This window comes from Lates calcarifer, linkage group LG14 (genome assembly GCF_001640805.2).
Source record: "Lates calcarifer isolate ASB-BC8 linkage group LG14, TLL_Latcal_v3, whole genome shotgun sequence".
NCBI lineage: Eukaryota > Metazoa > Chordata > Actinopteri > Centropomidae > Lates > Lates calcarifer.
In genome coordinates, this window is record NC_066846.1 from 11,723,595 (window position 1) to 11,739,132 (window position 15,538).

A 15,538-nucleotide genomic window follows, 5' to 3' on the forward strand; every position below is an offset into this window, starting at 1 on the left:
CCTGATCAGGAAGCCAGCTGACCTCACTCAGACGAGACGCAGATAAGATCAAAGATTTGATTCAAGTGTTGATAAAGTTACACCAGAGAGACGAGGTGGGGAGGGGGGCGATTGAACAGAGTAAAGACGCAGATAAAGTGAAAAATCCCTCAGTGGGCTGACTGACACCATTAACAAGTTAAGGAGTTCAATCCCCTTGAAAAGTGTGTGATAGCCCTGTGTGTGTGTGTGTGTAGCTTTAGATAAAAGCAGGTGTCCTTCAAACAGCTTCAAATCCACAGGCACGCATTTCTTTGGTGAAATGTTTAAATTTTATATTAGCTCTTAAATAAATCAGCGGCTCAAATGTTTAATCAGGTTCCCCAGAGTGGCCCTGATGAAAAATTCCATGACTTTTCCATGACTTTCCCTAAGTTGGCTAAGAGCACTTCCATGAACCTAAAAATTTTATACCTCCCTGGTTTGCTAATATTGCTTTTTTACCTCGGAGGAGTGTGTTAATATGTATTTTTTAAAAAAGGCTCTCCAGAGGGTAACGTGTTTCAAAAACAGCTAGAAATCCACAGGAGGTGTGGAATAAGCTGTGAAATAAAATGATCTGATATTACCTGACGCTTCCCAGAGATTTTAACCATTTTCCTGACCTCTCCTGTGTCAAACCTGCCAAAGTTCAGTAATATTCCAGAGGCTCTTTGACCACTGGGAACCATGTTTAATGGATAAAACACTGCAGAGGTTTTTATAATCCACCGCCTCCACACATTCTCTTTCACTCTTTTCCTACCTTGGCCCTTATTTGTCCGGAGGTCGACACTTTGCGGATCAGTTTGTGCGACGTTTCCTCTTGTTCCCCGTCACTGTCTGACGACTCCTCTCCAGCTTCTCCAGCCTGAGGAAAAGAGGAAGAAAGAAGAATTACTGACATGTCAGATAATGGTCAGATATTAACACATATAGAATATCAGGAGCCCTTAACAGTGCAAATTAATTGAATTCACCACTCAGAAATCACACATCAGTAACCAAACCTCCCTCTTCTTAGTGGGTGGTGGATGTAGGTGAAAGGTTCAGCAATAGATTGGTGAGTCTAGCTTCCTCTTCTTTTTGGCACTCTTTCTCTCTTTATATTAACACTGGCTGTAATTCTGACCACTGTGTGAAGTGTAAAAGACTTCAGCTGCTTCTGTTTACTGATCTGCAGCTACCAAGTTTCATACAATGCTGTGGTATCCGTAACAGGAAGCAACAATTGGGGAAAAAACGTAACATTTTGACTCTCAAACGTGTGGTTCCTGTGTACTTCAGAGAAGAACCATAGCTATTTTTATGCTTTTAAAAACACAACAGTCATCACTTCATGTGGCTCCTGCACTAAGACAGAAACTTGAACTGTCGCAATTTTGATAACCTAATAATTCAAGTAGTTTTTTTACTTAAATTGGAGACATTTACTGGTTTCAGCTTCTAAAATGTGAGTATTTTTTGGTTTTCGTATCTATTCTATGATAATAAACTGAAAACATTTGGGATTTGAACTATCGCTTGGACAAAACTAGAAAACATTGAAAACATTACCTTACCTTACATTACCTATCTGTGATGGGGGTTTTGGATTCATCATGATCATACCTTTGTAGAGACCTGGACCTTCAGTAAAAGTTTCTAATGTTTTTTTTTCCACATTTAATTAATAGATTTTTTGTGACCTGAAAAGTAGCTGCAGCCCTGCTTCACAGGCACGATGTATTTATCCTCATGGTCTTTCAAATTAAGGCTAAAGAGAGGTGAGCGCCTCGATTCAACTCTTCAGCCACTCTGGACTTTGCAGCGTAGAAACTCTGCCTTTGACAAACTGCTATGGGAAACTGAAATGCACAGAAATAGATTGTGGCCACTAAGTTTTTTTTTGACAAACATGCTTCTTCACCCGAGTCCCACCATGATGGAAATGAATGGGTGTTGTTTGACTTGTTCATTCTGATGCTCACAGTATGAAACACAGGGGTTATGTTTTCATTCATCTCTTCCTGTGCGCTGAGAAGATTTGATCGGTTCAGATTTAGATTTCTGCTGGGGGTTTTTTCCCAAGTTAAATGCATTTTAAAGATGTCGAGTTGAGCTTTTATAACCTCTGTAGGCTCTCACAAATATATCATTATATTATATCATATCATTTACATTATGATATATTAGGGTTCATACATGTTGAAGATTTCAGTGATTTCAAAGTTGAAACAACAAGTAATCACCACAACTCCCATTTTAAAAAGCACAAACCCCCGCCTCTGAGAGTCAAGGTCAAATTATGATGTGGAAAAAGTTACCGAATGTGACGAAAAAAACAGATTTTCCTCAGCTGTGCAATTAACATGCAATTTCCAGACAAGTGTAAAGGAAAGATGGTGGGCTGCCTTCTTTTGTTTATCATAAAAAACCTGGAGGTGGTGTGAGGATTAGCTGACATCTCGCAACAGGCAGCATCAACTCACTGTAAAGTGAGTGTAAAGGTGAAACCAAAACCCTCATCTGGGCAAAGAACATCAGAACCTGGTCTTTGGTAGCTGTAAATAAACACTGGGCTGAACGATACTTACGATATGAGTCCTCTCGGAGTCCGCTTGGGGCGATCCCAGCGACTCGCCGGGCTCCGCCACGTACAGGACGTTGGGGTTCAGTTTGGATGCCATGATGAGTCACAAGGGCGAAGGAGGATGGAGTGGGAAGAAGAGGGAGAAGAGAGAAAGCGAGGAGACACAGGTGTGAAAGATGGAGAGGGCGGACGAGAAGTTTGCCAGTTGCAGAGGGAACGAGGAGTTGTGAATAAAAGAGGAGAGGAGGAAGAGGAAGAGGAGGAGGAGATGGGAGGGAGGGAAGGAGGGGGGAGAGAGTAGAGTTTGGTTAAGCAGAGGAAGAGAGGAGAGGATGACGAACGGGACGTCAGGCTCCGGGACGCCACACTCGTCCTCTGTTTCCGATCTCTCTATCCAGGGCCAACTCTGGAAAAGATGGAGGAATTAATTATTGATCAGGAGAGAAAAGCTCACTTGAGTTTGTTTTTTCTTTTTAAGGGGGGGGGCAGCTCCTTCGCTCGAAGTTGCAAACATATAAACAACTGTCCTTCCCAACTCCTGCTAATTTTTCTTCCTGCTCCGTTGCATTTTTCAGCTTCAGAGCTATAGAGACGACGACAGCCGCTTTTCTTTTCTCCGTTCCTCTTTACTACTTCCTGCGTTTGAGGTTAACAGTTCAGCCCTTTAGGCAGAACACACAGATGATGATGATGGTGGTGGTGGTGGTGACGAAGGTGAGGACAATGACAAGGACAGACAACAGTGATAAATGATGATAATGATGATGGTGGTGATGATGCAGCTCATTACACTCTGCATGATACAGCTTGCCATGCAATGACACCAGATATGGGAGCGTCTGCATGCTTCACAAACGTACATAGGCGCGCGGAGCAGGTTTCAAGCCCCCCCCTCCAAAACAAGTGAATACACTGTATGTGTAGTGTATGTATGTGTGCGCGCGTGCAGGCGTGCGCGCAAGTGTGTGTGCGTGTTTCCTTGATTACCGTGTGGACACGTTATTCAAAAACCTGTCTGCCCCCACCCCCCCTCCACCGCCAAACTTGAACCCGTAAATGTTTTAAAAAATAAAAAAAAAAAAAAAAACCGCCGGGTACAAACACTGTGCACGTGCGAGCGGGTTTCCACCCTGTTAAATTATGTTTATGTGGCTTTCGGGGTTTAAAGAAATGAATTAGAAAACGGATGCACAACAGGCTGTCGTGCGCCTCAGCCCGGGCTTGATCATTCATTCCGTCCGTATCGCTGTTTACTGTAGGAGCTCTCGGCGGACACGCGAAATAAATATCAATATTCAATTTAACTCCTGCATATTCGTCAGACGGGCTCGGTCGGCTCAGCTGTCACAAAAGCGAAAACATCTCATCAGCGACCTGGACGGCCACCGTTACCGCGCGGCCACCTCCTCTGCACAAATAAAAACCCTCTCTCTGTGCTCTCGTGCTGTCGGTAAAATATGGATATTATTTACCTAACGCCCCGTTAATTTCTTCCTCCTTCTCCTCCGCCGGAGGTTAATCAGCGGCGGTGTCTCCCGGTCCTGTCGCCCGGCCTGGGTCGCTCGTTCAGCCGGCGTCGGGTGCTCGCTCGCGGGCGGCCGGCGGTCAGTAGCAGCGGCGGCAGCGGCGGCGGCGGCAGCAGCAGCGTGCGGGTCTCTCCGGTGGTGCTCGCCTTGCAGAGAGAGACGCGGTCATACGCATAGCGTCGGAGCGGATCTGAATCAGGTAGGAAGAGGAGGGAGGGAGGTGGGGGAGGAAGAGGAGGGAGCAGGGGGCGAGAGAGAGAGAGAGAGACAGGGAGAGAGAGAGAGAGAGATTTGAAAGCGGCCGTGTTGAGTCGCCTCGAATCGCTGTTCTGAGGTTAAACGGAGAGCAAATAACGCGCACACGCACGCATGCGCTCGCGAAGAAGAGAGCGCGAGGCAGACACAGGCCTAATATACACACGAGGAGACGCGGGAACAAAAATTAACGCACGAGCACCAACAAAAATGGACTAATGGGGAGAGGAAACAAAGCAGTTAAAGCATAATCAACCAGGAAGAATGAAGACCTGAGAGCTCTGCGAATAAAGCAAATCTGCTACCACGCTCACACTGAGCACTTGACTACATTAGGGCACTTCACAGGAGGTGTGTGTAGTGTTACAGCATTTCCAAGCATTGATTTGGAAAGTTAAAAATCGATTAATATCACATTAAGGTGTTTCTTTTCATCCAAGCGCTATACTGCAGACTGACTGGTGTGAAAGCCCTGACAATGAAGATAATGTTTGTTATTGTTACAGCAGCTCTAGAGGTCGATTCTTGTGGAAAGAATAAATCCTGAATGTGTCCTGATGTGTCACATAGTTACAGACACATATGAACACTGCCTAACATGAAGATAAGGTTAAATGTCATTCTCTGAACCATTTCCTTTGTGTTTACATGTGTTTCCTGGCTATTGTTCAGTCAGTTTCTCACTATATTTTGCATTTTTAGAACTGATTTCAAATTGAAATTGATTTGACATTTATCGCGATAATTATCGATATCGACCAATATGAACATTTGTTATCATGATAATGTTTTTTTTAGTCATGGCTTTTCTCATCCTTGTTTGCTTGAATATTTTGTTCACATATTATACATAAACATATAAATAGCCCACTAGTTCAAAAGTTAAGGTTTAGGACACCACATTAAAGATATTAATTTCTCTTACTTTTTTCAAATGTTGAAATAATTATGATATATTTAACCTGTTTAGGCCACATAAAACCCTACAATCTCTGAGGGAAGTCACACCCACACTGAGGCCATAACTTATGATGAGTAAGTTTGTTTTGTCTGGGACCTGGGGAGAAAAAAAAGTATGTTTTTTTCATGGTTTTACAGTAGTTTACATATCAGTGATACAAACTGCAAAGAAATCACTGAAATAAATAGAAATCTCAAACCTAGAGACACTACATTCCTCCTGCAGGCAATAACACATATATTTGTCTTTAAAATCTGTCCAGACTTGCTCTCTAAACTTGTCTTTTCACTTATGAATCTGCACCTTTGCGTGCAACTGCAAATCCTGCGTGCTGATTTCTGCTCGTTCAGTAGAGTCCACACCTAACAGACAGATAGAACTCCATTAGAACGGGAGAGAGAGACATCCACATTAATAAGGCAGGGAGTGAGAGGGAGAGAGCGACGTGTACGCACTAACACAGATACAAGGGCGGAGAGACAGACATTTACACACACACACACACTCACATAACACACACACACACACACACACACACACACACACACACACACACACACACACAGGCACCAGTCAGTGCAATAGTAATTTGTTTACAGTTGATTAAATATTCATGCTGAATTAGCTGTGAGCCTGCCAACAGTCACTTCATTTACACCGTGTGTGTGTGTGTGTGGTGTGGTGTGTGTGTGTGTGGGGTGGTGTGTGGTGTGTGTGTGTGTGTGTGTGTATCCTCCTCAGCCAGCCTCAGCCTCCACCTGTATGTGTGTGTTGTAACTGTCGGTCAGCGGCATGGAAAAAAAAAAAAGGGCAGACACGTGCACGGTGACGAGCGTGCACACACACCTGCTGGATTCCCCTGCCCATCAGGTGATAGTGTTACTGTATTCAGGCCCTTTCCTCCGGTTGCCCTTGACAACGGTGAGAAGGAAGGGCGAAAGGATGGAGGGGGAGGGAGGGACAAAGAAAACCAAGGGCAGAAAAAGAAAAAAAACACAGGAGCAGGAGCAGGTGTTTGTAGAAATCACATGTAGAATGTAGCACTTTTGAATAATCTGCATTATTTTCTGCATTAATCACCCATTAAATGTGCATCCAAGTCTCTCAGAATCCAAGGTGATGTCTTCAAATGTCCTGTTTTGGTTGAAAAACAGTTCAAAACTTATTCAAAATATTGACTTTGCAAACAAGGAAACAGGAAATCCTCAGGATCCAGAGAGTGTTTGAAACAGTATCACGTACAACGGTATCAGTATAAATATCACACACATAATCGGTCAGTTCATTACTTAATTAATCAACAAGTCATTCAGCTGCAATGACAACGTTTAATGGTGTTACTTAGCATATTTATCCCACCAAGTGACTGCTATTCTTGCAGGGTGAGATAAACTACGAGCTTGTTGTGTTTTTGTTTTTATTTCTTCTTGTCTCCACAGGCTCCAAATCTGAGAGGCAATGAAAGTAAGAGGGGGTGAAAGGAATAAAGGAGAAGAAGAAGTAAAGCTCCCTCTCTCTCCCTCTCTCCCTCTCTCTCCCTCCCTCTCCCGCTCTGTCACACACACTCCTTGGGCTCTCCCAGGGAGCTGCTTACAGGTTGTCAAATTTCCTCTCCTCCCCATCCAAGCAGCGCACAGCGGGAGCAGCAATCAGAGCTGAGCAATAAAAGAAACTGATAACAGAGAGATAATTAACAGCTCCGTGTTACGTATCAAACTGAGGGCAAATTACTGCACCGTCATTATCATCATGCAAATAGGAACATACTGTCGCACATCCTGTACTAATCTTTCACAAGCCGTTATAGTCGCAGCCCTATATTTATCTCTTTTATAATGTGCAGCTAGCACATTGCAGCAATTGCCTCTGCTTTGTATTCATACACTTATTATTGCTGCTGTTTGCAGTTTGAAAATACACATTATTCAGTGGTTATGTAAAAGCAACAGGTTTAGCCAGACAGGCTAATTTGGCTAAAGCTACTGTGATCCTTTTCTGCTCTCGAAGTTTTTGGTTGCATGTATTTATTAACCTCTTCTTCTTTACTAAATTAGTCTGAGTTGCAACTAGATGCCGCTTCAATGACAAACACCTCATGTTGTTTTTTAAAGAACAGTTATTTATTCACTTTCTTGTCAAGAGCTAGATGAGAGATTGATGTCACTCTCATGTCTGTACGTCAAATGTAAAGCTAATGCTAACAGTAACTACGGAACAGTGCACAGCTAACTTAGCTCTGCCAAAAAAATCAACCACCTAAACCTCACTAATTAATACATTATATCTTGTTTGTTTAATCCATGTGAAATCTGAAGTGAAAAAACTACACACTGTCCAGTCTTTGTGCTAATTTAAGCTAGCTAGCTGCTAGCAGTAGCGTCAGAGTGAGCGTACAGCTAAAAGAAGGGATATTAATTATTAAAACTAAGGAAGTAAGTAAATTAGAGTGTTGAACTATTCCTTTAAACCTGTGATTATTGAAAACAAGTTGTGAAGATTACACTGGCATATTATCACGTTTTAAACTGCTTTGGTTGAACTTGTTAGCGAGATTATACCTTCAGCAGTTAAGCAGCAACACTAGCATTCACTTAGAGTTGGGGGTTGTAGTGCATGTGGATCCAATATTCACTCTCTTCTAGCTCTGTTTTTGGTCTCTACCAACTCCTGATATAATATCTGGCCTTTTCCAATAGCACCTGCCAAATGCTCTGATATGTTCACCAGCTAGTTGCTAACTCTTTGCTGTCAGTGCTGAGCAGGTAGACCAGCTGAAACTTGCGCTAAGAGAGTTGTGAAAGTGAACCAAAACAATAAAGATGTGGGTCAGACAGTGAAACAATGAGCTAGAACTCACTATAAAACCGAGGGAAGATGCCATCTGATACACTGTTATCATACAAATATCAGTAAAAGCCTGGGGAGGCCTGTTCGTAGTTATAAGACCAATTCAGTGACAGAGATGAGTCCGAATTCTACTGTCATTCATGTTCTCACCACCCACAACCAAACTGGGCTCCTACACACTTACCTCCCCACACACATGGTCTAAAACTGCATGAGGAACGGTTACATCAGATCTTAAAATAAGCCTGCACACAAATATTGAAAATGAGCCATTTAAGAGTGCTCACAGATGTCAGATACTGAAGCAGCCTCTGTGGAAAAGAAAAAAAATAATAATTACACAAGTTAATCTCTTTACTTCCGTTGGTGACATACTGTTAACAAAAACAAGCCTGAAAATAACATACCCTAAAATAAAATGCTTACTGCTCTCAAATCCTATTGCTCACAGTCATGATTCTGGTCTCTTCTGAGAGATAAGACTTTGGACTTTAGTCACACTCAGACCATGTGATATTGCACTAAATGTACACTGGCACACAACTAAAAATAGGTTCTCACCTTTTTTTTTCAGTTCTGCTTTTACGCTCTCTTGTAACGAAATCAACAACGGTTGTGGCAGGGCTATTGGGACCTTAAAATGGTTTACACAAAAGGAAATGCGAGGCTTTTTTGCTTTAAAATAATGTATATTTTACAAAGATGAGTGAGGATTTAACCACCTGCCATTCCCCAGTAAATCCAGGTTGCTGGTGGTTAACTTGTGAAAACAGCAGATTATTAGAATTGACATTGTGATTAATAATATAGCAAATATAATTAAGATTGCACTGATGATACCGGATAAAATACACTTTTTAAAATGAATGTTTAATATGGGAATTTAAAAACACATGCACCCAGGAGGGTTTTTGTTCCCTCCTTACACTCAGCTCTTAATTGTTTTGGAACTGACCTCCTCATTAGCTGCACGTCTCTGAAGGTTAACAGACTTGGCAAAGCACCAATATGCTTTTAAAAGGTCATAAAAGGTCGTTAATGGGTCGGGGGAACATTATTTCTATTGATCTGGAATCGACCGGGAGCTTATTGATCGGGGTAATTAGAGGAAGTGAAGAGATAAATGAAAAGATGAATGGTGTCGCGGTTACTCTCCACTAATCTGGGATCAAGCTTGTCACACCCAGTGCTGTGTCTTACACTGTTAGCGGGCCACATGATGTAGTCTGGTGCAGTTCATTTACCACCCTGTCAATGTATGCACCATGTGTTACTATGCTGCCACCTAGTGATTTACTCCACCATTAAAAAAAACTAATCTAGAAAATGAACCTCGGGTGTGCAGGAACAGACTCAGCATGCAATGAAAAAAAAGAAAGACAGAAAAAGGGCTGAGAGATAATGAAAAAAGAAGACAGTGAGTGGTTAGTGGAGGCATGATAAGTGGTGGTGAAGTCAAATGATAAGCTGTTTAGGAGCATCAATTATTAAGTGTAGTCTGCGATTTCCCCTTTGATCACTGAGACGGGGTAATCACTGGTAACACTAATGAGGCATGGGGATGGGAGGAGGGTGGAAATAGAGAAATGTGGAGCTGTGGAATAGGAAAAGAAGGGGAAGAAAGGGGCTTTGATGGGGGTAAGACGGTCAGAGAGGGGGAGATGGTCTGTTAAAGAGGGGAGAGGGTGAGAGACTGTGACATACAGACAGTATTATTTCATTATTCACTGCCATGATAAGAATTAGACTGATTATTTTGATTATCTGAAGATTCAATCAACCTCTCACAGCTGTTTACCTCCAAAGATACAAGCTCTTATTAAATGTATGGCAAGTTAGATTCTGTTTTTCTACCTTGTCAGGAATAAAATGGAGTAAAAAGTTAACTAATGTAAATTATTTTAATATTTTTGAGTTATAACACTCAAATTTAAAAGCTGATATATAATTAATTTGACTATGACTTAGCTTAGCTTAGCATAAAGAAAACTGCAAATGGTTTGTATCTCAACAAATTCAACAAACAAGATATAACAGGTTAATTATTGAGCTTTAGAGGAGCTGGTAGGTGGATTTTGTTACGTTGTGTTACAAGCTGTTTGCACTTGATATTTAATTTGGACTGATTCAGACGTCAAAAACATTCTTTAAAAAGGGAGAAAAAAAATTGTATAGCACAATCAAACGTTTGATGATATATTAGATGTGGCTGAGAGTATCCAAGGTTCATTTAGTAGCTGCTCTGTCGCTTTTTATTATATGACATGATCTTCCTCGGCTCATTTTCCTTGTCATGGAAATGGAAATGTTTGTCCATCTTCCTGAGCACTTGAAGGACTTCTCATCCAACCCTGGGTTAAAAAAAAATATTGTGTATAATCGAAATCTCCAGAACATCTATTGAGTGGACCTTGTTGTGAGACTGTTCAATTTATTGATGCTCTTTCTGTTCTCAGTGGGTGTCTCAGACTGTAGGCGTCTCCATTGCAACGGCACAGACTGATTAAATGACAGATAAACAAAATGACACTGGATGGAAAAAAGTCACACTGTTCATACCTTTACAGACAGAAAAGGAAAAGACAGGAAAATTAGAGCGATAAACTCGGCACTATGGAGACAAGAGGAGAAAGAGGAGGGAGGAGACGAAAGCATGAATGATGAAGCCAACTGTAAAAAAGAAGAGAAACAAGGACAGAAAAAAACAGAAAAAGGATGTACAATATATAGAGACAAGTGCCTCCACCCCTCTGCGATCTATTGAAGCCATAAATATCACTGTGGAATACATAGATCTGGAACATTTGAGTCATCTGCCATTTGAAGTCTAGTCTAATGCAGCAGGTCTGCTTTGAACACCCATGCTGAGCCACAAGTGCCAGACTGCACGTCAAACTTTAATAGCTTTGACTGAATATTACAGGTGAACGTAGGGAGGAAAAATTAGGCGAGTGCACTGCCGGCGTGACGGAGCCGCGGCACAACTTAGGAGTCGATATACAACCAGCAGGGAAAAAATAAGGGCGCAGTGATGGACATAATTTGTCCACAACACAGACACACACACACACACACACAAACAAGTGAGAAAACAAAGAGGCCATTGTGTGTTTGATTGGCCGAGCTCTTCGCCATATTGGTTTCCATGAGAACGCAAGACTGAGTGAGCAAACAGGTGGTAACCTCAAAGAGCACAGCAACACATCCTGTTAGCTTTTACAACCAGGCTGTACACGCAACGCAAACACAGAGCTGCTAATGAAGCCACATGCTGCAATGAGGGTTGACAAAATCACACCCACCATCACTGTCTGTCACTAACTGCTACTGAGAAGCTACTGATACATGGTACGACAAGATGAGGAGAAGTACACTTGTAGTAGTACTGGTAAAACTAGCAGTAGTACTGGTTGCAAGAGTAGCAAGAGCACCATATTCTCTGCTGATGCCTTAAAGGTAGTCTTAAGTCTTTGCTACCGCTACATAGCCAACGTTAGCAACAACAGGTTACAGCGCTATTTCTCCATCCTCTCATGTTGGACTGAGGGCAGACTGGACGCTACAGTGACTCACTATCACAGTACGAGACAGGACGGGCCAGGGCTAGCTGGTTAGCATGCTAACTTCAGTAGAAGAAAAACAGTTCTCGGTAAATAAAGGAATAAAGACTGATATTGAACTTGCAATGTTTCTTCTAAACTGGTAAGTGAACAGCTTTCACATATACCAGCTTTTCACATAGAAGAAGAATGTATTGACTAAACACACATTTTGCAAACTACAGATGGCAATTACTGTGCTGCAAATGCTAACAATGTGCCAATAAGAGAGTAGAAGACCAAAAGCTGGTGTAGAGAGCGCATGTTTTAAAACATTCAAAACAAAAACTTTCCAAATGCTAATGCAGCGAATGCACATTAGCATGTTTGCTTAATCTTGCTAATGAATTAAATGTGTTTCGATGAGAAACTCTGAATGGTAATAAAACCACACTGACTGGTATTTACAGTGATGGTTTCAAGATAAGCACAGAGGTGTTAACCTCAAAGAGTTGTAGTGGTTTTCTAAACCTCCACCGGGAAACTCATTTACCAGGTGGTATGATAATGATGTGAGGAAAAAAATCTGAACCGCAGCAGCAGCAGCAGTGTGCCGCTACTGTTTGTAGCATTAATAGAAACAACTGCTCATTAATCCTTGGTAATGCCACCTCTTTAAAACATTAACACCAGCACTGCTGCAAAAGCAGCAGCACAAAGCACACTCACACGGTGAATTAAAATACTATTTCGCTGCCATTTCTGACAAGAATACTCAAAATCTGGACAGCTCAGGTACAACTCCATTGTGTTCACTGTGAAGCATCATTACAGTGTGGAGAAAATGACCACTTCACTTGCTCCAAACCTGTAGGTCAAAGCTATCTGCACTTCTTCCCTGACAGGCCATTGTCTGCTGTTCACTACAGGATAATCTGTCTGCTCAGGGTTCCTTTATTCTGTGTTTCCTAGCTTTTTATTATTACACTCTTCACATTACGGCTGTATAATCGCACAGTGCTAAATGTGAATGGAAAGTGAACAGTGACAGTGTTGGTTAGCTGCAAGCTTGCAAGCTGACATTTATCTAAACAACAAATCAATCACGTGTGTCAGCGGTTAAACAATCAGCTCCCCAGACAATAAAAGCACAGACATTAATACTGAGCTGCAGCAAAATGCAAGTCACTGCATTTTTATTGTACTATGTTTCACACAGAATGGAAATCTAAGTTACTTTTTTGCAAGATGTACAACAGAAATAGGGAACAAAAAGTTCAAAGGTTAAAAAAAGTTGCTTCACAGTGCCAAGATGCCAAACCCCAGGATAAAACTGACAAACTGTACATCCTGATGTGTATTCAGTAAAAGTTGTAGAGTTGATAAAAATGTGATATTCTTCTCTCTGATTTCCTCCACTCATGTGAAAACTGCAGCTACTTCCTGACAGCAGAACCCTGATCCTATCCATCACACATGTGCAGAACAAATTGGTTTTCAAGTATGTCTTAAAGGAGTGATTTTGAAGCACCCTTAAATCTTCATGTTCATGTCTACAATCCACACTTCTCTCGACAATCACTGTTATGACAAATCACAAAAGCTGTGTTTGCAGCTGACCTCGGTCCGTTCTTACAGCAGTTCATGGAATAGTGGGCAAACTGTGTACCTTTGGTCTGTGGCTGTTAGTGCTGCATACAATGATATTTAAGACAACAATGTGCCTTGAACTTTGTAGCAACAGTTCAGGGGAAGGTCCCGTCTTTTCTGTTTCAACATGATAATATCCCCCTGCACAAAGCCCAGCTGACTGGCCTGCACTGACACCTAAACTCAACCCTGCCCAACATTTTTTGGATGAACTGGAACTTCAATTACCAGACTTTACCATCCAGCATCAGTGTTGGACCTCACTAATGTGGCTGAATGGGAGCAAATCCCTGCAGCCAGGTTCCAAAATCGTGAGTGCAAGGCAGCAGATTAACCCCTGTGGTTTTAGAAAATTAGATGTTCAACAATCACATATGGGTTTAATGTTTAGGAGTCCACATATAAATCTGCACATGTGAAACTGTGACTTGCAGACAAATAAAGAAGCAGCATGACAAAGAATAAAATACAGTTATTTGTGGTTTGTCAGTCATTTGTAAAAGCTACTGGAAAAAAATCAGAATAGAAAGGACAGAGAAGACTGCATAATTTACTGGAGAGTCTGAATCACTGTGACTTAACATCACAAATCTAAAAGCTCCACATGTTTCTTTCAGACAGATGGCAGATATCAGATTTCTGAGGAGGCACATGTCTCGGTTTGAATGGGCAGACTGTGAATCACTCGTGGGAAAAATAAATAAGCTCCCTCTAATACAAACAAACACACAAAAGGTTGCTGCATTTGAATATTTTAACGCCCACAAAATATAAATCTCATGATGGAATATTATAAAAATCATCAGTGAAGATGTGAAGATGGTTGTTTACAACTAAGAGACAGTCTCCGTGGTCGTATTTTAAAAGTCAAATATTGAGGTGCAGGTTGTTTGAAATTTGTATTTGGACTGAAACTCTTCAGATTAGATATTTTTTTATGTTTAGTATTCAACTTTCAAAGGAAGTGGTACAGCAGTAGGTGTACTGTATGGCTGATGCATCTGTGTTATGTAACCACGGAAAGTGGTGTGTGTGTGTGTGTCTGTGCGTACGTATGTCCACATGTCACACACCAATTAGCGGAGAGAGAAAGTTGCAAATTAAAACAAAACAACAATAGCTCATACAGCATCCACTGCAGGAACAGCTGGCCTGTTACGTAAGCAACAACTATTTTGTTGTGGTAAGCGTTGTAGTGTGTGTGTGTGTGTAGGTGCACAGCGGCATGTGTGACACAGAGCAGCAAAACTGTGTGAGATCACACCTTCCTACACACACACACTAATACACACACTCCGGGCAAACGGTTATATAGGGAGAGGGATGAGGAGGTGGAGGGAGAGAGAGAACAAAACAGAGATGAAGAGAAACAGAGGGTAAAACAGAGATTACAGGCTGGATCTCAGCCATTTACTGTATGTACTGATTAATATTTCAGCCCATATGGGACATATTGTTGGCTGGCACTGATTCCCCTCAAAGGACGAATCCATATCTACACAGCAGTGAGTGAGAACTTAACAGTTTCACTGGTTTAGCATCGAGCTAAACTCCTCAGCTTCCTCTACTTGGTCTGAAAGTCCAAACCAGCCAAAAAAAACAAAGAGTATTTTCACACTACAAACGAACAAAACCATGGTTCGGTTTGACCGACTGGTGCTTTACAAGTGCTTGACAGTGAAATTGAAAGCACAGGATTATTTAATTGATGATTACAACCAATTAAGTACCCAGACATAAACAGCAGGATATAAGTAAATTAATAAAATCAGTCAATAGATACCCAAGAGGTTGTATTCTTGCTGAAACCACCTGTGGATGTGCTGAAATTTTTATTTCAGGCTCAGTTTGTTGGCTTTCCACCTACAGTGTGTTTGATTGCAGCTAAGGCTCCAGGCTTCAGGCTGACACCAGAGCCACCAGAGAAAGATATTTGTTGTCATTGTCTTATCTGTTCTGTTGCTGCAGCCTCTGTGGGAAGCTGCAGTGTTTCAGATCCATATAATGCACATGAATCAACAAGACAGTGTGTTCAGTGACAGTGTTCACTCGTCACTGTGTGTCTGTGTAGCAGACTGTGCAGTGTGTCAGCTGCTAAAAACTGTTTCAGACACTACTTTATACACAATATCAGGTTTTGTGACATAATATTATGTGAGAGTGCAAGAAT

General features: G+C 41.7%; 1 protein-coding gene across 4 annotated transcripts in view; it reads right to left on the bottom strand.

The window, feature by feature from the left end:
• The window catches only part of si:dkey-172j4.3 (diacylglycerol kinase eta), an 82,048-nt gene that overhangs the window by 62,565 nt on the left and 3,945 nt on the right, over positions 1 to 15,538 (bottom strand). The window contains exons 1-4 of one of the 4 annotated variants that reach the window (XM_051075733.1): positions 6,179 to 6,430; positions 4,063 to 4,306; positions 2,595 to 2,996; positions 785 to 889 (exon numbers count right to left, since the gene is read on the bottom strand). In XM_051075733.1, the coding sequence (XP_050931690.1) occupies positions 785 to 889; positions 2,595 to 2,687 (198 nt within the window). In that variant the 5' untranslated portion in view covers positions 2,688 to 2,996; positions 4,063 to 4,306; positions 6,179 to 6,430. Of the gene's footprint in view, positions 1 to 784; positions 890 to 2,594; positions 2,997 to 4,062; positions 4,478 to 6,178; positions 6,431 to 15,538 lie in introns of those variants that run through there. The other 3 variants (XM_018674088.2, XM_018674089.2, XM_051075734.1) reach the window with 3 other exon arrangements.